At 44.0% G+C, this 25,051-nt stretch overlaps 1 protein-coding gene across 1 annotated transcript in view; it reads right to left on the reverse strand.

Annotated features, from left to right (window-relative positions):
* Positions 1-8,656: 8,656 nt before the first annotated feature.
* sncaip (synuclein, alpha interacting protein) overlaps positions 8,657-25,051 on the reverse strand; it is a 30,203-nt gene continuing 13,808 nt past the window's right edge. The window contains exons 6-10 of the mRNA XM_060931883.1: positions 11,425-11,538; positions 11,211-11,336; positions 10,628-10,797; positions 10,428-10,514; positions 8,657-10,325 (exon numbers count right to left, since the gene is read on the reverse strand). Coding sequence (XP_060787866.1) covers positions 9,362-10,325; positions 10,428-10,514; positions 10,628-10,797; positions 11,211-11,336; positions 11,425-11,538 — 1,461 coding nt within the window. The 3' untranslated portion in view covers positions 8,657-9,361. The remainder of the gene's footprint in view (positions 10,326-10,427; positions 10,515-10,627; positions 10,798-11,210; positions 11,337-11,424; positions 11,539-25,051) is intronic.

Consider the following 25,051-nt stretch of genomic DNA (forward strand, 5'->3'; position numbering starts at 1 on the left):
TGAGGGCTAATTCATCAGCTTAACTTCACTTACAAAAACACAGCCTCCCCAGGTACTGGTTTAAATAAATAAATAAATAAAAGATGCTTTTTCTCACTGGAGGGGAACATAAAGCTGGTGTTTTGAATGTATAGTTTATGAATGAAAACAAGGCAGTTTTGACATGCCTGTAGTACTTTATACCAAAATAATTTTTGAAAGACTTCTCATCATCGACTTTGACTCCCTATTTATTACTTAGTACATAATATTAGCTGAGATAATGCTTAGATGTGTGCAAAGCAGGAAATGTACAACCTCAATTCCAAAAAAATTGGGACGCTGTGTAAACTGTTTAAATAAATAAGGCGATAATTTGCAAATCATATATTTCACTGAAAATAGTACAAAGACAACATATGTTGAAACTGAGAAATTTAAAACACACACACACTCATTTGGAATTTGATGTCAGCAACATGTTTCAAAAAAGGTAGGACAGGGGCATGTTTACCACTGTGTTGCATCACCTCTACTTTTAACAACACTCTGTAAATGTTTGGGAACTGAGGAGACCAATTGCTGTAGTTTTGAAAGAGAAATGTTGTCCCATTCTTGCCTGATACAGGATTTTAGTTGCTCAACAGTTGGAGGTCTCCTTTGTCATATTTTGCGCTTCATAATGCGGCAAATGTTTTAAATGGGAGACAAGTCTGGACTGCAGGCAGGCCAATTTAGCAACCGGACTCCTTTCTACAGAACCATGCAGTTTTAATATGTGCAGAAAGCGGTTTGGCATTGTCTTGTTGAAAGAAGGGAGGCCTTCCCTGAAAATGATTTTGTCTGGATGGCAGCATATTGCTCTGAAACGTGTATATATCATTCAGCATTAACAATGCCTTCCCAGATGTACGAGCTACCCATGTCATGTGCACTAATACATCCTCATACCATCACAGATATTGGCTTTTGAACTGTGCACTGATAAGCCAGATGGTCCCTCTCCTCTTTAGCCTGGAGAACGTGGTGTCTGATTTCTAAAAAGAATTTTGATTCGTCAGACCTTGGGACAGTTTTCCACTTCGCCTCAGTCCATTGTAAAAGAGCTCAGTCCCAGAGAAAGTGAAGGCATTTCTGGATATTGTTTATATATGGTTTTAACTTGCATTTGTGGATGCAGTAATGAACTGTTTTCATAAACGATGGCTTTCTGAAGTGTTCCTGAGCCCATACAGTAATTTCCACTCCAGACACGTGTCTGCTTTTAAGGCAGTGTTGCCTGACGGCATGAAGATCACAAGCATCCGATGTCAGTTTTCAGCCTTGTCTCTTGCATACAGAGATTTCTCCAGATTCTCTGAATCTTTTAATGATATTACATACCATAGATGATATGATCCCCAAATTCTTTGCAATTTTACACTGAGGAATGTTATTCTTAAATTGCAGCACTGTTTGCCCATGCAGTCTTTCACAGAGCAGTGAACCCCTCCCCATCTTTACTTCTGAGAGACTCAGCCTCTCTGGGATGCTCTTTTTATCCACAACTTTCCCGAACTCTGACCTTTCCCATGATTCATTACTGTGTCATAGCGGAAGCCAGGATCGTTCTTCCACTCCACTGTGTTGACATTTGTAGCTAACGCTAGCTGCTCGCTAGGTAAGATCAAAGATGGTTACATGGGTCCAATTTTCTGACGTGTTCTGGGGATAATACGATCAAAGTGCCCCATCCGTCTACCCTTACGGAATGGATAGATGACATGAAGTTGTGGCCCAACGTCAGCTATGTTGACATTGTCAATTATTTTATTCTTAGTGAGGGCATTGATGGTGAGAAGCCAAGGAACTACAAAAGCACAGAGGTGTACAATTATCTACACAGTAAAAAAATTGGCAAAATTGTGTGTAAAAGAGAGGGCGAGTTATTTTGTTTCAAGGCTGAGGTTGAGCCTAGCCAGAGCAAAAAAAGGGAAATCCTGCAGTCATGCAGCAGCTGTCATCTGGAAGGTAGGCAATGTCAGAGTAGAGTGATTGTATTGGTTTACTAATAATGTAGTGTTTACATACTGTAAATCATTTTGGACAAAAGCATCTGCCAAATACCAAATAGGCTCAATATGTATAGGCTCAAGAAGCAAAAGCTAGGACAGAAGCATAGGCTAACCATTTTAATGCAGATGCTGTCAAACTTTGGAAACAATAAACATACTATACTTAAATAATTCCTTGTCTATGTATTTGTCCAAGTTTCTTCAACTTCTTAACTACCCTGATCATTCCAGATATTGGATGGTATTTGTAGACTATTTGTTTACACTAGTACTTCAGCACTGGTCGCTCTTGGATTCTCTTGGTTACCTAGGCTACATGCACTTATTGTTAGTCGCTTTGAATAAAAATGTCAGCTAAATGACTGTAATGTAGTGTAATGTTTCAATAATGTACAATATCTAAATAACAATTACACAGAATTAATGTTATTGACTCAGGAAAAACAGGAATTGCATGTACAGATGAGCAGCATGTGGTGCTGGACAACACGTCTTTCAAGTCCATTTGTGCTCAAGACAGATTCCATTCATAAAATCGTTAAGCTTTTGCAAGTTGTTTGTGTACCCAACGGCACATGTTAAACCATAAAAAGACAATTAAAAAAAAAAAAAAGGCATTATCCTCTGACTGAGACCCCGTCCACACGTAGCCGGGTATCTGCTAAATCGAAGATATTTTTCTATGTTTTGGCCTGTCATCCACATGAAAACACATCAAAAACAAATATTTAAAAAAACTCCGGGCAAAGTGAATGTAAGAGACCCTACGTGTGGGTGGAGCACAGAGGACGGCAGAACAGAGATCAGGTTTTATAAAGGGCTTTATTGCCACACTTTTCAGTATAACAATGACAGACACACAACCGGCGTCTGGTTCAGGGCTGAGCTCCTTCTGCTCTCGCTCTCCCTCCTGATATAGGGCGCAGTCACTGGGAAGACACACAAACAGGTTAATTGCTCTCAGGTGGCGTGATTCTGCCACTTACCTTCCCTGACTCCGCCCTCCTGTCACAGACCGGCGCTTGACCACGCCCCCGCTGCCACATACCCCCACCGCCCGACTCAGGCCGGGCGGCCGTCCGGCCTGCAGCCGACTCCCCCCCCCCTTGACGGGAGAGGAAGTCCGCCACGACCATCTGCGCCCCCGGCCTGTGGACCACCTTGAAATTAAAGGGTTGGAGCGCCAGATACCAACGGGTGATCCGCGCGTTGGCATCTTTCATGCGGTGGAGCCACTGGAGGGGCGCGTGGTCCGAACAGAGGGTGAAAGGGCGCCCCAGCAGGTAGTACCGGAGGGCAAGAACCGCCCACTTGATGGCCAGACACTCTTTCTCTATGGTGCTGTAGCGCCCCTCACGCACCGACAGCTTCCTGCTGATATACAGGACAGGGCGGTCCTCCCCCTCCACCTCCTGGGACAAAACCGCCCCCAGCCCTCTGTCCGACGCATCGGTCTGCAACATAAAAGGGAGAGAAAAGTCAGGGGAGTGTAGAAGTGGCCCCCCACACAGTGCAGCCTTTACCTCTGAGAAAGCCCGCTGGCACTGCTCCGTCCACTGGACCGGATCTGGTGCCCCCTTTTTAGTGAGATCAGTCAGCGGGCTGGTGACGTCCGAATAATTAGGTATAAACCTGCGATAATAGCCAGCCAGCCCCAGGAACTGTCTCACCCCCTTTTTGGTCTTGGGCCTCGGGCAGGCCGCAATTGCTGCCGTCTTATTAATTTGGGGACGCACCTGCCCGTTGCCCAAGTGGAAGCCCAGATACCGTACTTCCACCCGCCCAATCGCACACTTCTTTGGGTTGGCTGTGAGCCCCGCTCGCCTCAGCGACCTAAGGACGGCCCTCAGATGTTCGAGGTGCCGCTGCCAGTCATTGCTATAGATGATTATGTCATCTAAATATGCTGCCGCATATGTGGCGTGAGGGCGGAGGACTCTGTCCATCAGCCGCTGAAACGTTGCGGGGGCCCCAAACAGCCCAAACGGAAGGGTGACGAATTGGTGTAAACCAAACGGTGTGGAAAAGGCCGTTTTTTCTCGGGATAGTGGAGTCAAGGGGATCTGCCAATATCCCTTCGTCAAATCCAGTGTCGAATAAAAGCGAGCAGTGCCGAGTCGATCGAGCAACTCATCAATACGAGGCATTGGGTACGCGTCGAATTTAGACACCGCGTTGACTTTTCTATAGTCCACACAGAACCGGACCGACCCGTCGGCCTTGGGTACCAAGACCACCGGGCTGCTCCAGTCACTGTAGGACTCCTCGACGATGCCCATTTCGAGCATGGTCTGAAGTTCTTCCCGAACCACCTTTTTTTTGTGTTCAGGTAGCCTGTAAGGGCGGCTACGCACTACCACCCCCGGGGGCGTCTCTATGTGGTGCTCTATGAGGTTAGTGCGACCGGGCAGGGGCGAGAACACATCCGAAAACTCGGTCTGCAACTGGGCGACCTCCGTGAGTTGGGTCGGGGAGAGGTGGTCTCCACAGGGGACCGGAGAGGTACGTGATGCCAATGTCCCTTTTTGAACCTCCGGCCCCAGCTCCGCCTTCTCTGGAACTACCGACACCAACGCCACGGGGACCTCCTCGTTCCAGAGTTTAAGCAGGTTGAGGTGGTAAATCTGTAGCGCCCCACCCCTGTCCGTTCGCCTCACCTCATAGTCGACGTCCCCGACTCGCCGTGTGACCTCAAAGGGTCCTTGCCACTTGGCGATCAATTTGGAGCTCGACGTGGGCAACAGTACGAGTACCTTATCTCCCGGAGTGAACTCTCTAAGGCGCGTACCCTTGTTGTACAGGCGGGCTTGCCGTTCCTGGGCCTGCCGCAAATTCTCCTGAGTTAGGTGGGTGAGCGTGTGGAGTTTTGCGCGCAGGTCCATAACGTACTGAATTTCGTTCTTACTTTGTGAAGGTCCCTCCTCCCAATTTTCCCGCAGCACGTCCAGGATGCCGCGCGGCTTACGCCCATATAATAATTCAAACGGGGAGAACCCCGTGGAGGCTTGGGGGACCTCTCGCACTGAGAACAGCAAGGGTTCGAGCCACTTATCCCAGTTACGTGCGTCCTCACTTACGAATTTTTTAATAATATTTTTGAGGGTGAGGTTGAATCGTTCCACTAAACCGTCCGTTTGTGGGTGATACACGCTGGTGCGGATCGGCTTAATCCCCAATAACCCATACAGTTCGCGCAGTGTTCGTGACATAAACGTAGTGCCTTGATCAGTCAGAATCTCTTTCGGGATTCCAACTCGGGAGATGACGCGGAAGAGTGCCTCTGCAATACTGCGTGCTGAGATATTGCGCAGAGGCACTGCTTCCGGGTATCGCGTTGCATAGTCCACCAGAACTAATATAAAGCGGTACCCTCGTGTTGACCGATCTAATGGCCCGACGAGATCCATCCCAATTCTCTCAAACGGGGTCTCGATTAACGGTAGAGGGCGCAAAGGCGCTTTTGGAATGGCCGCTGGGTTTACTAACTGGCATTCGCGGCATGCCGTACACCACCTACGGACATCGCCGCGAATCCCCGGCCAATAGAAACGGGCCATTATTCGGGCTAGTGTCTTATCCTGCCCTAAGTGTCCAGCCATGGGATTAAAGTGAGCCGCCTGGAATACCAATTCCCGGCGGCTCTTCGGAATTAAAAGCTGCGTGACTCGCTCTTTCGTTTGAGTGTCCTGCGTCACTCGGTATAATCTATCCTTCATAATCGCGAAGTAGGGGAAGGACGGGGTGGCGTTCGGCTGGAGCGTTTGACCATCGATTACTCTCACTTGGTCAAACGCATGCCGCAGAGTCTCGTCTCGCGACTGCTCTAATGGGAAATCCGCGAGGGATTCCCCAATAGAGAGAGGAGGAGCCGGCGGCTCCTCACTCTGACGCGGAGATGACGTAGACGGCTCTGTGACAGCTGCTCCCGCCAAAGCGACACCGGGACCTCCCCCTGTCAAATGGCAGGACCCACTCTCGACTAGGCGTGTCATTAAACCCCGAAATCCCGGCCAATCAGTCCCCAAAATTAGAGAGTGGGTAAGGCGAGGATTAACCGCCGCCTTTACTATGAATTTTTCCCCTCTGAAAATAATGTGGACCGACACCAAAGGGTAGCTGTGAACATCCCCGTGCACACATAACACCTTCACCCCTTGTGCTCCCCCCAATGCCTCGTTTTGAACCAGGCTTTGGCGAATTGAGGTCTGATTACAACCAGAATCCACCAACGCCTGATATGTAGCCCCTTGGATACTCACCGGTATGCGATACGCTCCGGCCCGATCGAGGGCGGCCTCTGGCGCGTCGGGGATCCGAACCACCGCGCCCACTTCCATTGCCGTGCACTGCTGTTGAAGGTGGCCCGGTTCCCCGCAGCGCCAGCAAACCGGCCCGGGCTTTCCCTCTGCACCGGTGATCTGGGGTTCACTCACCTGAGGTGGGGGAGAGACAGACACAGAAGGGAGAAACGGGAGGGCACCGCGGGTGCGGCGGGCCGGCTGGGGGGGTGCCGGCCCCCGCCTCCGCGGAGGGGGAATGGGGCGAGGACAGGACACAGGAGGAGGGGGGGAGAGAGAGAGAGAAGAGGAGAGAAGAGATGCCATCTGCTGTCCTGCCGCCGGGACAGCCGCCAGATGATCCTCCGCCAGCTCGACTGCCTGATCCAGCGACGCCGGGCGGTGGCACTGGACCCACTCCGCGGTTCCGGCTGGTAAGCGGGCGATGAACTGTTCCAGTACCACCTGGTCGACGATTCCCTCGGCGTCGCGATCGTTGGCCCTCAGCCACCGCCAGCAGGCGTCCCGGAGCTGCTGGCCGAACGCGAACGGCCGGCCGACTTCCTCCAGTCGCAGCGCGCGGAAGCGCTGGCGCTGTTGCTCCGGTGTGCGCCCCACGCGCTGGAGGACGGCCCGGCGGAGGTCCGCGAAGGCCAGCCGGCGGTCGGCGGGGAGCTGTAGCGCGGCCAGCTGTGCCTCTCCCGTGAGCAGGGGGAGGAGGCGCGCCGCGCGCTGCTCCATCGGCCACCCCGAGGCTTCGGCGACCTGTTCAAACAACGTGATGAACGCCTCGGGGTCGTCCTGCGGGCCCATCTTGGTGACAATGAGGGGAGACGGGCCCGCGGCCGGAGCGCTGGTGGACCCCGCCGACGCGAGGAGATGCCGGAACGCCTCGCGATCTTCCTGCTGGGCCAGCACCAGGGCTTCGAAGCGCTGCTCCTGCTCCTTTCGGAGCGTAACGAGTGCCTGGTGCTGGCTTTGCTGAGCCGTGGCGAGGGCGTGGACCAGATCGGCGAACGGGGAGGATTCCATGGGGCTGCTGGTTTGGTGCTCCACTGTCCCGGGTTTCGGCACCACTGTAAGAGACCCTACGTGTGGGTGGAGCACAGAGGACGGCAGAACAGAGATCAGGTTTTATAAAGGGCTTTATTGCCACACTTTTCAGTATAACAATGACAGACACACAACCGGCGTCTGGTTCAGGGCTGAGCTCCTTCTGCTCTCGCTCTCCCTCCTGATATAGGGCGCAGTCACTGGGAAGACACACAAACAGGTTAATTGCTCTCAGGTGGCGTGATTCTGCCACTTACCTTCCCTGACTCCGCCCTCCTGTCACAGACCGGCGCTTGACCACGCCCCCGCTGCCACAGTGAAGATTTTTGAAAACTCCGTGTATGCCTTTTCGTGTAGACAGAGATAACCGGAGTTTTGCGTTTTAGAACGTCACAATCTGCGCCAAAAAAATGACAACAAATCTGCCCTGACGTCAAACGTGCGACCTTTGTTTACTGCAGAAGCCAGATTAAGCATGGACAAAGAGTAATGGATCGGAGTAGTGCCTTGAAAGCGTTAATTATTGTGCAGGTGCTATTTACATGTTTAATTTCTGATGTGATTGGGGGTAGGATTTGGGGAAATAATGCCATCTACAGGTTTGGAATGCTTATGAATGTGATTGAAAACGCAGATGTTCGGTTATGTGTGGAAGGGATTTTTTTCGAAGACGAGGTGGTGTGGATAAAACATTTTTATAAACGGGGGGGGGGGGGGGGGAATGTTCGGTTTTAAAAATACCCGGCTACGTGTGTACATGGCATGAAACTTGTTTGTCCTAGCTAGCTCCGCTCAGCTATGTTCGGCTCCCTCAGCCTCAGCTGCTTGGATAAACTGGAAATCAAAAGACCAGTATCCAGGAGAGGTGAGTGTAATGGCAACCCCCATTGTCTCTTGCAGGAAAGTCATGGATACCCAATAATGTTACTGACCTGTTGCCAATTAACCAAATTAGTTTTTTGTTTTTTTTTTCTTTTAGCATTACACAACTTTTTTAGCCTTTTGTTGCCCCTGTCCCAACTTTTCTGAAACGTGTTGCTGACATCAAATTCAAAATGAGCACATATTTAAAAAATAAATAAATAAAATTTTTCAGTTTCAACATTTGATATGTTGTCTTTTTACTATTTTCAATGAAACATAGGGTTTCCATGATTTGCAAATCTTCACATTCTGTTTTTATTTATGTTTTACACAGTGTCCCAACTTTTTTTTTTTTGGAACTGGAGTTGTATATAATTTGTAAAAACGCCATCAATTTATGTCATATTTTTAAATTGTGTAAGCACATGGTTAACAGTTAAATGCATTTATTTTTTTCATTTTAGGATTACATTAGTTGCAATAATGGTTTATTCAAACATGATATTTAAATTATAATTCATAAATATGTTTTAAAATGGAAAAAGGTACAGATAAAACATACAATTAATTATGAAAAAAATTGTGATTGATCATAAATCAGGAAACACTTTTCAGCATTGTAGCATGTATAACTTTCAGGATCTAATAGTGTCCACTCTAGAAAAGTTTCAGTAATGTGATGAGAACTGTTCTGAATGAAATGTAGTGGTCATAAATATTCATTGTAATTTCCTAACACCAAGACCTAAAAGAAAGTCATTAAATTCTCATTTTTATAGTTTGGATTGCAGTGGGTTTAAATTACAACTGTGAGCAAGAAATGCTTTTTTCCTCTCACTAAGTAACATATGATTGTAAAATGAAATCATGATTGTACAAAATCACAGTGATGTTAAATAATACTTTTAACAACTCCATTTATCTATTTAGAATGGAGAATGCATATGAAGCTGTGTTATATCCAGCGACAATTAAAAAATTTGAGTTAGATTGCAAAAAAATTGCATTTCCACAAGTGTCTGCTTTCTAAATGTCTTTTGTTGTGTTGGTCATTCTAATCTGAAATCACTCAAGGGTTTACCAAAGAAAAAGAGGGCACTGCAATGCTCTCACAGCACCCTTGCAGAAAGGCACTTAAACAGCACTAGTCTTGGTTTTGCATTTTGACAGACCCCCTGGACTGGCCTTAGTATCTGATTTTTTCCCAGATGGACTCTGTGCTGAACTCGAAAGTGAGTGCTTGCCAACAGATGTACCTTGAGCATTATTGCTGTTGCCATTCTGATTTCCACTTAATGTTTCCATAATAGAGCGGAATGTTCCAAAGGGTCTTTTCCCTGATTCAGAAGTCTTTTCTTTACCAGAAGCTACTTTAACCTCCCCTGCTTGAACAACCTTCTGAACAACTGGTGCTTCTTCAAAAGTCACTCTGAGTTTAAGGTTCTGTGAGGTTTTCCTGCGAGAGGACGGTGATTTAAGAGCACTCTTTGGACTTGTGATTTTTTGCCCATTGTTAAATTCAGTCAGTTCCCCTGAAATGTCAGTTTTTGTTTCATGGTCAAGATCACTGTTGTCTGATGTTGGAGAGGGATTGTATCCATCCATGGACTTGGAAGTCCTGAGTGCAAATGAGAACTTGCGCTCAGCAGCTGAGGTATGCTTCTTATTTGTTAACTGTCCCAGGTCCTCACTCTCTGCTATACAAAGCTGACTTGGCCTTTCTGGTCTGGAGGTGCCTGTGGGCTGCTTAGACTCATCAGGGGGATATGAGTCTGTGTCTGATTCACTGAGGGAACGCTGCATGATTTGCCTAAGGCGGGCTAGTTTTAACTCCCGCCTTTCCACCATACCTGGTTTCCGTAGTGGGCCTATGCCTAGCCCCATCCCTGAGTCTGTGCCACTAGCGCCCTCTACTGCCTCCTCTTGGAATGCCTTCTCCCTGGTACCCATTCTTTCAGCGATGTCTTTTCCCAAGATTTTGCGCAGAACTGACTCAGAATCCACGTGCCTCTGCCTCAGCACCCACTGCCCATCACCAGGTGTAACCTCCGCAGTAAGTGTCATCTCAGGCCAGGTCTCAGCTGGAGGAATAAGCAAACTAACAGAGAAGCGATTAAGATGACCTTATTACATGTAAATACACATGTTCATTACAATGAGACAAAAGTCTTGTTATACAGTGAGGAGAAAAAAGGCAAACCTGGGTGATTGTGGTCTTCTGTTGGGATCCTGGGACTGCAGTAGCAGCTGCATTTGACTCTGGAGTGCTATTCTTGCTGTAGTCTGTCTGGGGGGGGGACCATATGTTGTGAAACATATGTTTGTTGAAGACCTTCTGTTTATCTTTGAAATTTGAAATGTTTGTAAAAAATTTTTTTTTTAAAAATGCAGCCTGCTTACTCGTGGAGTTGCTTGGTAAGCTTGACCACCTGTGAAGCCAAAGACATGCAGGTCTCCACAACCACCAGGTAGCGTGCACAGGTGGTATGACCTTGTCGTTCAGCACATTGAGATGGCCTCTCACCTTGCTGGTTCTGAACAGTGACATTTGAGCCATATTCCACCAGCGTCTTTGGGAAGAATACAGTATTAAAGGCGAAAATTCAAAAGTGTCTTCAACTATGTAGCACAATTAATTTTATGAAATAGGCATTTAAGTTCAGTGTAATCCACTTTGAACACCATGGAATCTAAATTCTGCCCTGTGGTTGACCAAAAACTCAAGCCCTAAAAAAAAAATCTCCTGGTCAATGTGATATTGGGCCTTATGTCTTTTTTTCTTCCCCACACTTCCCCTCCCTGCTGACTAGTGAAAATAAGAGGAAATTATTGGCCAGTCTACACAAACAGGAAAGCAGGAGGGAGGCCTGTGTCCTGTTTCCAATTTCACTGTCCCCTGGAAAAGATATTTTGTCAACATCATTTTCCAAAGCTTTTCTTAAGAATTCCATAATGGAACAAAAACAACAAACCAAATGTTTACCTGAAGGCAGCCAAGATGACCATACTGAGCAGCAACATGCACTGCGCTATTCCCATTCTGATCCACTTCATCCAGTGAGATACCTTGTTCTTGCATAAACTGAAGTAGCCACAACAAGATCCTTTCCTGAAGCAAAGAGTCAGCTCAAATGCATAAGTGATCAATCTAGAAAACAAAAAACTTGAATGGCCTTATTCGTTTATTTTGTCTTTACCTGACCATATTGTGCTGCATAGTGGATAAGGCTTGGGTAGTCCCGTGTGCAGCTAAGCTCAGCAATGGCCTCAGTCTCACTCACCATCCAGCGCACACACTCCAGGTGACCATTCTATTCAGGACCCCCCCCCAAAAAAAAAAACCACAACTTACAAAATGTTCCCTTCTGCAATAAAATAAAATGCTGTAAAATATTTGACAAAAGAAGCACAACACCTATACCATCTAAGGGACAGACTAATAATTTACAACTCTGATACCAAAAAACTTGGGAAACGAAAATAAAAACAGAATGCAATGATTAGCAAATCCTTTTTGACCTATATTTAGGCCACACCAATTCGATTAGTTGGTTCTCGGAATTGCCGCTTGAAGAAAATGCAAAATGAAAAAAAAAATTTATATCGAAATCAAACTCCCACCAACAGAAAAACATCGTGGCTGAGGTCACGTGACGTCGAAAACCAATCAAATCGCCCCTTTCACTTTAGATAAAGACTTGTGGAAGAAACATGCCTGTAGAGGGGAATCCTGCAAAGCCTGTGTTTGTGATTATTAGGATATTCAGCGAACAGAAGCGTAAAATCTTTGACAGGTGTGTCGAAATTCAAGAGGGGGAAAACTTTGCACAGTTGTACTCAAGATGCCGTGAGCTTGTTACCCTGCGATGTGCCAACTTGGACAACAACTCTGTGGAGGTGGGTTTGATTTATATATTTCATTGATTGATGTGAGGGGCAAACAAAAAAATCATTCGAAATATTTAGCCATCAGAAGTAGCCTACTCCTGGTCAAATCTTTTTTTTCTGTGCATTGTAGATGTGGGCGGCACGGTGGTGTAGTGGTTAGCGCTGTCGCCTCACAGCAAGAAGGTCCTGGGTTTGAGCCCCGGGGCCGGCGAGGGCCTTTCTGTGCGGAGTTTGCATGTTCTCCCCGTGTCCGTGTGGGTTTCCTCCGGGTGCTCCGGTTTCCCCCACAGTCCAAAGACATGCAGGTTAGGTTAACTGGTGACTCTAAATTGACCGTAGGTGTGAATGTGAGTGTGAATGGTTGTCTGTGTCTATGTGTCAGCCCTGTGATGACCTGGCGACTTGTCCAGGGTGTACCCCGCCTTTCGCCCATAGTCAGCTGGGATAGGCTCCAGCTTGTCTGCGACCCTGTAGAAGGATAAAGCGGCTAGAGATAATGAGATGAGATTGTAGATGTTCAATTGACTAATTCAATTGTTTATTTAGCCTATCTGTTTACTGGTTTGCCCCTGATAAAAGACGTGCAGACAGATGGCATTCTGACTTGTCAGGCACAGTTGTTTGAGTTCCCCTTGGGGGCTTGTTTACACAAATAAAAGGAAAAAATGAAGACTGTTGTTTCAGACTTTTATTTTCAATTATCCTTAATGCATATGGGTGGAAATAAGATAAGCTATTAAAAGAGCCATATGAAATGTGTAACAATAATGTATTGTCTTTGTTTTGTTTCTCTATTCTGAAAGCCCTCTATTTCCAGCGCTAATTTTACCATCAGAGCATTTTTTTAAATTTTATTTTTATTTTGCTCGCTCGCTTCATATTTTTCCTGAAAAAATCCGAGAACCAACTAATTAAATTGGTGTGGCCTTAATTGAATACAATACAAAGACAAGATGCTTAAATGTTCAAATGGATAAACTTCATTGTTGTTGTTGTTGTTTTTTTTTTTGGTAAATATACATTAATTCTGAGTTTAATGCCTGCAACACATTCCAGAAACATTGGGATAGGGGCAACAAAAGACTCAGAACATTTTGGAGCAAAAGACTGGGAAAGAATGGGAATGCTCAAAAAACACCTGTTTGACATTTTACAGGTAAACAGGTACGGCACAGTGGTTAGCACCGTCACCTCACAGCAAGAAGGTTCAAAAATCAGAGCTGACAGGGGCCTTTTTGTGTAGAGTCTGCATGTTCTCCCCATGTCTGTGTGGGTTTCCTCTGGGTGCAAAAACATGCAGATTAAGTCAAATACCCAGCCACCGGGGTTTGCACAATCCAGTGCATACTTATGGCCCTTTTCCACTACCCTTTTTCAGCTCACTTCAGCTCGCTTCAGCTCACTTCAGCCCGACACGGCTCGCGTTTCAACTATCTCAAAACAGCACGACTCAGCTCGCTTCAGCCCTGCTTAGCACCCAAAACTCGCACCGTTTTGGAGTGGGGCTGAAGCGAGCCAAACCAAGCTGAGTGAGGCTGGGGGCGTGAGCAGACACTCCCCTGTGCACTGATTGGTGAGGAGGAGTGTCCTCACATGCCCACACACGCCCCGCGAGCGCGCTGGGATCTGTAAACACCGTAAACCCGGAAGAAGGAGAATTACGAGAATTCTGAAGCCTTATGCGCCTCGCCTCATCTATACGCTCTTGCCAGTATCTGTTGGCGTTGTCGGTGACAACAAGCCACAGCACCAAGACCAGCAACACTAACGACTCCATGTCCTCCATGTTTATTGTTTACTATCCGGGTCGTGAGACTACCGCTTAAAAGGTCACTGATGTCACTGTTTGCGCCGCTTAACGACATCACGTGACGTCCACCCACTTTCGCTAACTCCACCCAATGTGTCCACCCACTTCCAGCCAGCACGGTTCAGCGCGGTGGTAGTTGAAATGCAACTCCAATAGCCCCGCTCAGCTCGACTCAGCCCAACTCAGCACGGCACGGCTCAGCCCGACTCAGCCGCGTTTGTAGTGGAAAAGCGTCATTAGTCAGGAAGTGGATCTGGTGTTAAACCTATGCCAAATCAAATATGCTTGGATCATGAAGAACCACTTTGGTGACCCTGATGGGAGTAGCCAGTAGAAGAAGACAGGTAAACAGGTTAAGTGGTAACTGGAAAGACTCAGTCAGTTATTCACAAGCAAGGATGGCGCGAGGTCACCACTTTCTGAAAAACTTCATGGGTAACCCCAATACAACCCCAATTCCAAAAAAGTTGGGATATTTTCCAAAATGCATTAAAAACAAAAATATATGATTTGTTAAGTTGTATGACCCTTTATTTAACTGACAAAAGTACAAAGAAAAGAAGATTTTCAATAGTTTTACTGACCACCTTAATTGTATTTTGCAAATATAAACAAAATTAGAATTTGATGTCTGCAACACACTCAAAAGAAGTTGGGACAGAGGCATCATTACCATTGTATTACATCACCTTTCCTTTAATAACACTTTTTAAATCTTATGGGATCTGAGGATACGAATTGTTGCAGTTTTGCAATTGGAATTTTTGTCCATTCTTGCTTGATACAAAACTTTAGCTACTCAACAGTCCATGGTCCCCACTGTCTGATTCTTCTTTTCATGATGCCACATATTCTCAATAGGATGCAGACCTGGACTGGCGGCAGGCCAGTCAAGCACACGCACTTGGTGTCTATGCAGAACAAGGCCTGGCATTGTCCTGCTCAAACAGATGTGGAGTTCCTGGGAAGAGACGCTGCCCTGATGAACATGTCTCTCTAAAATCCCAATACATGCCCCAATATATCAATGGTACCTTTACACGCATGCAACTCGCCCATGCCGTGGGCACTGATGGCCCCCGTACCATCACAGATGCACCTTTCTCTGATAACACACTAGATGGTCGTGTTCACCTTTGGCACCGAGAACTCAACGTCTGGTCTTCCTGAAAACAAGCTGAAATGTGGACTCCTCGGACCGCAGCACATTTCCACTGTTTTTCGGTTCATCTGAGATGAGTTCAGGCCCAGAGGAATCTGCGTTGTTTCTGCATAGAATTGATGAATGGCTTCCTCCTTGTGTAATACAGTTTCATATTGCATTTTTGGATGCAGCAGCAGACTGTGTTAAGTGACCAAAGTATTGTCGAAAGTATTCCCGAGCCCATGTGTCTATATTTGTCACATTAGCTGAGTCTTTGCAAAGATGAGTTGTGGCTCACTCCTTTGTGCCAAAATTCACGAGATAACTGTTAGTCGATTCAAAAAGAAAAATTTTCAATGCAGTATTTTAGGTTTTTCAAAATCTACAGTACATAACATTGTGAAAAGATTCAGGGAATTCAGAGATATATCAGTGCATAAAGGGCAAGGTCAGAAACCACTACTGAATGTGTGTGACCACTACCGCGGAACAAATACGTACAGTAAAAAAAAAAAAAGCACACTCTAGGTTAAGTTCAAAGCATTTTTTTTTATAAAAAATGTGCATCTTCAGTTTACAAAACAGAACATTAGCTGCCTTCTCGATATTTTAATAGTAGGGTACTGCTGTAAACAGTGAGGAAACAAATTGATCTTCAGTTAACAAAACAGAACATTAACTGCTTTCTCAATATTTAGATAATTGGGCTAATTTTGAGGGCACTGCTGGCCTGTTAGGGCGGGACGGTATCCATCCCACTCGGGAAGGTGCTGCTCTCATTTCCTGCAGCATAGGTCATAGTCTCAGAACAGGCCTAGTTAATTTCTGACAATCCAGAGCCAAGGCCAGGGAGCAGACGAACAGGCTAAACCGACTGTCTGCTAGCTGCACAGAGTCGTCACTCAGGGCCCACTACATCGAGACTGTGTCTGTTCCCCGAGCTCAACAAAAAGGTAGAAATTTTCAGAGAGTTTGTTCCAGTAACCTAATCAATATAAAATTAGATCAGACTGACTGTACAGCTGCTGCCAGCACCTTTGATCTAAAGGTGGGGCTATTAAATATTAGATCTCTTACATCTAAAGCGCTAATGGTTAATGAACTCATTACTGATCAGGAGTTTAATGTACTGTGTTTAACAGAAACATGGATTAAGCCAAATGAATATATAGCATTAAATGAAGCGAGTCCTCCTGGATACAGTTATATACACCAGCCTCGTCTAACTGGCAGAGGAGGAGGCGTCGCGGTTATTTATAACGATTATCTAGGTGTAACACACAAACCTGGTTATAAATTTAATACATTTGAAGTTCTTCATACTCATATAATGTATGTAGCCTCGAAAAATAAGTCTACCCAGTTAATTCCATTGCTTATTATTTACAGGCCCCCGGGGCCATATTCTGAGTTTCTTTCTGAATTTGCAGATTTTATCTCAGATCTGGTTATTTCCTTAGACAAAGCTTTAGTTGTCGGAGATTTTAATATTCACTTTGATAACCCAGAAGACCCTTTAAAAACAGCGTTTGTGTCCATCTTAGATTCAGTCGGGATTAAGCAGAATGTCATAGGACCGACCCATAATGGTGGTCACACCCTTGATCTAATACTAACATTCAGATTAAACGTAGACAATATAGTCATACTTCCACAGTCTGAAGTTATCTCAGATCATTGTCTCATCTCATTCAAAATATGTCTGAGTAATAATATATGCACCTCACCATGCTACTGTATTAAACGTACTTTCACGTCAACTACTGCACAGAGCTTTATAAATGATCTCCCAGAGCTGTCAACTTTGATTGGGTCACTGTCAGCCCCTGCAGAACTCGATCAGGCAACTGAATGCTTAGAGTCAACATTCCGCCATACTTTAGATAATGTAGCTCCTCTAAAAAGGAAAATGGTCAGAGACAAAAAATTAGCACCCTGGTATAATGATGACACTCGCACATTAAAACAGACCACTCGAAAATTGGAACGTAAATGGCGTCAAACAAAATTGGTAGTGTTCAAATTGGCGTGGAAGGAGAGCTTCCTGAAGTATAGAAAAGCTCTTAGTGCTGCGAGATCAACATATCTCTCCTCCCTAATAAAAGATAACAAAAATAATCCTAGATTCCTATTTAATACTGTAGCAAAATTAACCAGGAATAAGTCCACTATCAACACATGCACACCTGCAGTATGTAGTAGCAACGACTTCATGAATTTTTTTAATGACAAAATTGAGAATATCCGACAAAAAATTCAAACTACTAATTTAAGGTTAGACAATGAAAGTGACCTTGTAGTTAACAATATAACTGTATCAGATCATCAGTTAGAATGTTTTACTCCCCTAAAAGAAACTGAATTACTTTCATTAATCTCTACATCAAAAGCCTCAACTTGCGTACTAGATCCCTTACCGACACATCTATTCAAACAGATAATGCCTGGAGTAATTGAACCGCTTCTAAAAAATAATAAATTCTTCTCTTATGATTGGCTATGTACCCAAATCCTTTAAACTAGCAGTTATCAAACCCCTGATTAAAAAACCTGACCTTGATCCCTGTCAGCTGTCCAATTATCGGCCAATATCAAACCTCCCCTTTATCTCCAAGATCCTTGAAAAAGCTGTGGCACAGCAGTTATGCTCATATTTACATAGGAATAACATCCATGAAATGTATCAGTCAGGATTTAGACCTCATCATAGCACAGAGACAGCACTGGTTAAAGTAGTAAACGACCTACTGTTGGCGTCTGATCAGGGCTGTGTCTCGCTACTTGTGTTGCTTGACCTTAGTGCAGCATTTGATACCATTGATCATTCCATTCTTCTGGATAGACTAGAAAATGTTGTGGGAGTTAAGGGAATGGCCCTCTCCTGGCTCAGGTCTTATCTAACTGATCGTTATCAGTATGTCGATATAAATGGTGATATTTCTAGACGTACCGAGGTAAAGTTTGGTGTTCCACAAGGTTCTGTCTTGGGTCCACTGCTTTTTTCTCTATATATGTTACCTCTGGGCGATATTATTCGTAAACATTGTATTAGTTTCCACTGTTATGCTGATGACACACAGTTGTATGTCTCTGCAAAACCTGATGAGAGACACCAGCTTAATAAAATTGAGGAATGTGTTAAGGACATTAGACACTGGATGCTTATAAATTTCCTTCTGCTTAACTCTGACAAGACTGAAGTACTTGTGCTAGGACCACATACAGCTAGAAGTAAGTTTTCTGATTACACAGTAACTCTGGATGGCCTTTCTGTTTCTTCACGTGCAGCAGTAAAAGACCTCGGAGTGATTATTGACCCCAGTCTTTCATTCGAAACTCACATTGATAACATCACCCGGATAGCTTTCTTTCATCTCAGAAATATTGCAAAGATAAGAAATTTAATGTCATTGCATGATGCAGAAAAACTAGTCCATGCTTTCGTTACCTCCAGGTTGGATTATTGTAATGCCTTACTGTCTGGATGTTCCAATAAGTGCATAAACAAGCTCCAGTTAGTTCAAAATGTCGCAGCAAGAGTCCTTACTAGAACTAGAAAATATGACCACATCACGCCTGTCTTATCCACACTGCATTGGCTCCCAATCAAATTTCGTATTGATTATAAAATACTACTATTGACCTTTAAAGCACTAAATGGTCTCGCACCACAGTACCTGAGTGAACTTCTGCTCCTCTATGACCCGCCACGCCTACTTAGATCAAAAGGTGCAGGCTATCTGCTGGTACCTCGTATAGTGAAGGCTACATCAGGGGGCAGAGCCTTTTCTTACAAAGCCCCACTGTTATGGAACAGCCTTCCAAGTAATGTTCGGGAATCAGACACAGTCTCAGCATTTAAGTCTAGGCTGAAAACATATCTGTTTAGTCAAGCCTTTTGTTAATGGTGTTTATGAGGTAAAGGAGTAGATCTGGAGGGTCCTCAGACATAGAGTGTTTTGGTAAACTGGGATGTATGGATGCTGTCAGTCCCCACTCGCTTGCTCACTCGAGTTTGTTGACGGTGCAGTGGCTGGCTGCTTTATGTCCCGGGGCTCCCTCATGCCTGTGTTACCTTCTGGCTCTCTCCTTTTAGTTATGCTGTCATAGTTAGTTGCCGGAGTCCCTGCTTGTACTCGGTGCAATATGTATACTGTTCCTACTTATTCAGGTGACATTGGGCATACCTAACCACCTGTGTTTTCTTTCTCTCCCCCCCCCCCCCCCCACCCCAAATCTGTCCCTCTGAGTTACATGGAGTCAACAGGAAATCTTTTGGTGGAGACGGTGGGGACCTCGACTGGCTATCGTAGCCTGCAGGGAATCGGCCGTCAGACATTCTGTCGCATGTCCCAGACCCGGTGAAATGTAACTGAATTGTCTTGGCCAGGCCTAAGGGTCCCATCTGCATCTCATCATTGCTGAGGAGTGTGCTCCCATCACCCAATCAAGCATCCAGCCAGAGCAGGTCATGATATATTTTTTACCATATTAACATGCCATTGTGCGTCATGCCTGATGTAAAGACTCTCGTCTCTGCGAGCCTACCACACAGATTTAATACTTGTCATTTTTAGGGCATACCTAACAACGTGTTTTCTTTCTCTCTCTCTCTCTCTCTCCCCCCCCCCCCCCCCAATCTGTCCCTCTGAGTTACATGTTGATCCTGGGATTGAGATGCTGGCCTCTTCTGCCCCTCGGACCTGCTTGATCCATCCTGGTGCCCTGTGTCTGGTCGGAGTTTTATCGCCCCACTCCTGTGAAGGACGGCCCCATGAGGACAGTTGAGGGTTATACCTGTTAAAACTGTTAATATTATAGTCAGGCTGTCTGTTGTTGCCCAAATGAGGATGGGTTCCCTTTTGAGTCTGGTTCCTCTCGAGGTTTCTTCCTCATGTCGTCTGAGGGAGTTTTTCCTTGCCACCGTCGCCACAGGCTTGCTCATTGGGGATAGATTAGGGATAAAATTAGCTCATGTTTTAAGTCGTTCAAATTCTGTAAAGCTGCTTTGCGACAATGTTTATTGTTAAAAGCGCTGTACAAATAAACTTGATTTGATTTGATTTGAATATTTTAATAGTAGGGTACTGCCATGAACAAACAGTGAGGAAGCAAGGAAGTTTGACTACTGATCGAACTGCCTCTGGGGACTGTTGTTGCCCGACTAGCAGCATAGCGCATATGCTTTTCCCCTTTCGAGTGAGCGTCAAGGGCTTTACAGCCCATTGTTGTTAACTTGATGTCTTTCCGACATACCTTACATCTCGCTTCATATTCTGAAGTTGCTGTTGTTAGCCAACTTTTGTATTTTGGCTCCTCAAACCACTTGTTACTAAACTTACACTTCCCCATCTCCGTTCATGTTCAAGTTCAACCACTTCTTCCTCGTCTGCTCTACTCTCAATGGTTCTACTACCAGTGTTGGGCACGTTACTTTCAAAAAGTAATTAGTTATAGTTACTAGTTACTTTTCCCAAAAAGTAACTGAGTTACTTTGTCATAAAAGTAACTAATTACCAGAGAAAGTAATTATTCCGTTACATTTTGTTCCCCCTCAAAAAAAAAAAATCAAATTCAATTAGTGTAATCATAATAAAAGTGAATGTTAAATATGTTTAATGACTGAAATGGACACTTAACAGAACCAATTAGTAATGTTATCTACACTATATTAATATTTTTGTGGGACAATGTGAGATAAGACATCTATCAAATGTAATATATTTCTGTAGTTATTAAAATTGTTACTAATTACTGGCCACTGATGAGGACAAACGCTTTGTTCCTCGACATAATGTGCATTGCACGTAAACACTCTTGCCTTTTATTTCAAGTAATGAAAAGTAATGGCTGTATTTCCAGTGTGAAAGCGCAGTGCTGGGCTGACCGCTCGCCATCGCTGGCTCTTCCGATTGAAAGAGCGCGCAGCAGTGCAGTAGGCGTGGCCTACCTACGTATGTTGTCCAAATCGACTCTGATTGGCTTACTGTGCTGTTGTCTCGCGTCTCCCCGCCCCACACGAAAGCAGAGGAAAGAAAGGCTGAACGAGCAGCGTGCCAGATGAGAACAGCTTTAATAAAGTAACGCATAGTATTTTATTGTAAGTAACGTGAACGGCGTTATAACGATGTAAAAAGTAATTAGTTAGATTACTCGTTACTAAAAAAAAGTAACGCCGTTAGTAACGCCGTTTATTTCTAACGCCGTTATTCCCATCACTGTCTACTACATGGATAAAAGAACACACTGCCCCCAGTGGCGTGGTTCCTGCGCTATTAGAACTAGTGCTAGACACACAACGGCTCTTGTGCTACTTGTTCAGCATCTTGATAACAAACGACGCTGGTTGAATAAATAACGTTAGCGCGGAAAAAAAAATCCAGACATATGTTTTTTTTTTTCATTTACCGTAGGCTACCCGGATGAAATTTAATACCTCCCATGTGAAATTTAATACCATAGCTCAAAAAATAGCGAAATATAATGCTTTTTAAGACCTTAAAAAACACATATTAAAAATAAGACTTTTTAAGACTTTTTAAGGATCCGCGGAGACCCTGCTCTGGGGTTGAGAGCTTCACCGGCGAAGCTCGGCAGGTTTAGAATGAGTAGGTCATGTATTTAGATGAATATCTTCGCAAGTTTTTATCATATAAGCATGATAAACATATTGACAGAAACTTCATACTTTACACTCTCCTATGAGCCCACTGCCAATTAATATATTTTATAAATGACCTAAAGTAGATGAAACAAAACTTTTCACCTTACTCAGTCACACCTGAGTCAGAGTGCTAAGTGCCCACTTACCAGTGGCGGCTGGTAGTCTTTCAAACAGGGGAGGCTGGTCGGTTACGATATTTCTAGATTTTAAAAGAAAAAACACATCAATTTTGCCCATACTCTTGCCTCTGATCTGGCTGATTGTTGGCAGGGTCACAAACTGTGAAATAACAGGTTCTTTTGGCCCATTAGCCTACTGTCCAATATACATGATGGTAGTGTTGGGGGGGTATATTTTAACATTTTATATTTTAAAATTGTGGCATGTTGTTTAAAAATTGACCTCGGCTGTGTTTTTGTTTAAAAATGTTTTCCAAATTGTAGCGGTGTTTAATTCATATCCAGAGAAATATATATTCCAATATAATATACTCAGCATAAACATTTTAAATAGACTCTATATTTTTGGTCCATCCATGACATATTACTAAAGTAGCCTATTTACTGTTGTTGATGTGGGTCACTTGCTGTTAGCCAATTCACTTTCTCGTACCAGGAGAGCTGAAAGGAACGAGTATTATTCCCTACCTTTTTCACCAAGTCAATTTGAGCCGTTGGTCTACCCTGCTCTTTAATTTTAATTTTTTCCTCGAAAGGAAGACTGGCAAATGGCTTCGCCAAAATTAAATCAGCAATGCTTGGCATCCGTGCGCAGCTTTCTTGCTAGCTGACTAGCCCCCTCAAGTTCAAGTTCAGTCACTCAAATAAACAAAATTTCTGGAACTAAGATAGCAAACTTGACAACACTATATTTACACTTTATTTACAATGAAAATATATACAAACTAAAAAAGCTGGTAGAAACCGTATGTAATGAATGAAATCGAAATGTAAGCCGATCTCTTACAATACACCACAGCACTTGCGAATCCGCATGGAACTGAACTGATGTTGCCAGATACTGCTGACGCTATCCAGCCCAAAATATGTTCAAAATCCGCCAAAATGCACTTAAAACCGCCCAATTGGGCGGGAAACCGCCCAATCTGGCAACACTGTACCGCTGCCTGTCTATAGTTGAAACGAGCTGTCAATCAAAGAAAATATCCGGCGGCTTTCACCAATCACCAGTCTCCTCGCGGAAACTGCCATGTCCCTCCCATGTGAGGCTCGGAGTCCGTGGGCGGGCATTTTCGCAGTATTTGTCCAATAACCGTCTTGCATTTTGAGATTGAAAAGCGCATAGCTCCCAAATGCCGTTGAAGCCCATTGAGGCTGGGAGTCCGTGAGACTCCGTGGGCGGGCGTTTTCGCAGTATTTGTCCAATAATCGTCTTGCATTTTGAGATTGACAAGCACATAGCTCCTAATCCACTGAGGCTGGGCTGCATCGAGCTGTCACGAGGGGGAAAAACTCACGCACACATTAGGCGAACTGGGGAAAGTTATAATGGAATGATTTCGCACTGTAGTTGGGTTGAGCACATATATTTCTATGATCCTGGATCTGAAATAGCAATGTTATAAGGTCGGCTATAACATAAGCCTAGCGCAATTCATCCTACACAATGTTCGTCATTTTTAGAGGAGGCTGAGCCTCCCTCGTTGTCTTGGAACAATCGCCTGTGCCACTTACGCATTCATAAAATACTATTCACATGGTAACGGCATGATAATCACGTTCTCTTTTTCGGTTTCAATTGTTGTTGTTTTTTTTTGCAGTGGGACCGCCCACTGTAAACAGGATAAAATATGTCGGCCATAGTTTAGGCTACCTGTTTGGAGGTAAAACTTGTTGCAAGATGGCATGGCGATTTGATGCTCAGGAGGCGCTTCAAATGATTCGGGACAGCAATTCAAGTTCAGCAGTTCATCAAATCTTGAGGACTGTGACACTGATGATGAGTGGTGTCATTTTGAACTTTGACTCGATCCAGCCAAAAATAAACTTGGGTAAGAGTTTATTTTTACTTGAGTTTATTTATTATTAAATAGAAGAAATATTTCTTCTATTCCTTATGAGCATATCGGTTGATATGCGTGCAGTGTAGTGCATAATCTTTGTGTGCTTCTTGAATAAACAAAATGTGCACCGGTACTTGTTTGCTCTCTTTTCTTCTTCGTCTTTTTCTGGCAATCTAATGATTTTGGCATGCTCTAATGTTGTCAATTTCAACAAATCTAAGCAGTATTTTCAGTCATGTGACTTTTTTTGTATTCAGCACAAGTTCAGCTACAATAATATCTATGTAGTATGTATATCATGATTGTGCTTTTTAAAAAAAATAACAGATAAATTAAGATGTTATAAAAAGCAGTTTTAGAACTGTGTTGGAATGTGTGAAAAAACAATACCTTACCCATTGCGACAAACCGTTTTGATCACTTGACCTGATGGGATTAAGAGTTTGCAGTGGGAGGGGTACTCACTCTTCTCATGAATGGAATAGAATTTTTTACTCTTCTCACTGCCCACTCTTTATCCCAAAACAATAGGACATACATTTTTGGATGGCCAGTTAATTGACCAAATCGGTAGAGGAGATTTAAGTTTTTTGCTTCATACATTCCTAAGACTGAACAAAATCACCTCAAGTGACCAAAATGGTTCGTCACAATGGGTAAGGTAATGTTTTTCACACATTCCAACACAGTTCTAAAATTGCTTTTTACAACATCTTAATTTATGTTATTTTTAAAAGTACAATCATGATATACATACTACATATCTATTACTGTAGCTGAACTTGTGCTGAATACAAAAAAAAAATCATACGACTTTGAAAATACTGCTTAGATTTGTTGAAATTGTCAACAACATGCCAAAATCATTAGTGCCAGGAAATACTCCTAGACCCCAGAGGGTTAACTTGCTTATTGTAGAATCTTCCAAAATGGTGTTACTTGAATATCATATGAACTTTTCAGTCTTATTTTGCCTCTGTTGCAACTTTTTCTGTGTGTTGCAGGCATCAAATTCTAACTTTGTTTATATTTAAAAAATACAATTAAGTCGGTCAGTAAAACTATTGAAAATCTTTTCTTTGTACTTATCAGTTAAATAAAGGTTCACATGAATTAACAAAATCACATATTTTTGTTTTTATTGCATTTTGGGAAATATCCCAAATTTTTTGGAATTGGGGTTTTAGTCCAACAGTTTGAAAACGTTTCTTGAATGAACAAAGACTTTAGGAATTTCACCATCAACAATCCATAATATCATCAAAAGATTCAAAAAAGCCATAGGAAATCTCTGC

This window comes from Neoarius graeffei, chromosome 10 (genome assembly GCF_027579695.1).
Source record: "Neoarius graeffei isolate fNeoGra1 chromosome 10, fNeoGra1.pri, whole genome shotgun sequence".
Classification (NCBI taxonomy): Eukaryota; Metazoa; Chordata; class Actinopteri; order Siluriformes; family Ariidae; genus Neoarius; species Neoarius graeffei.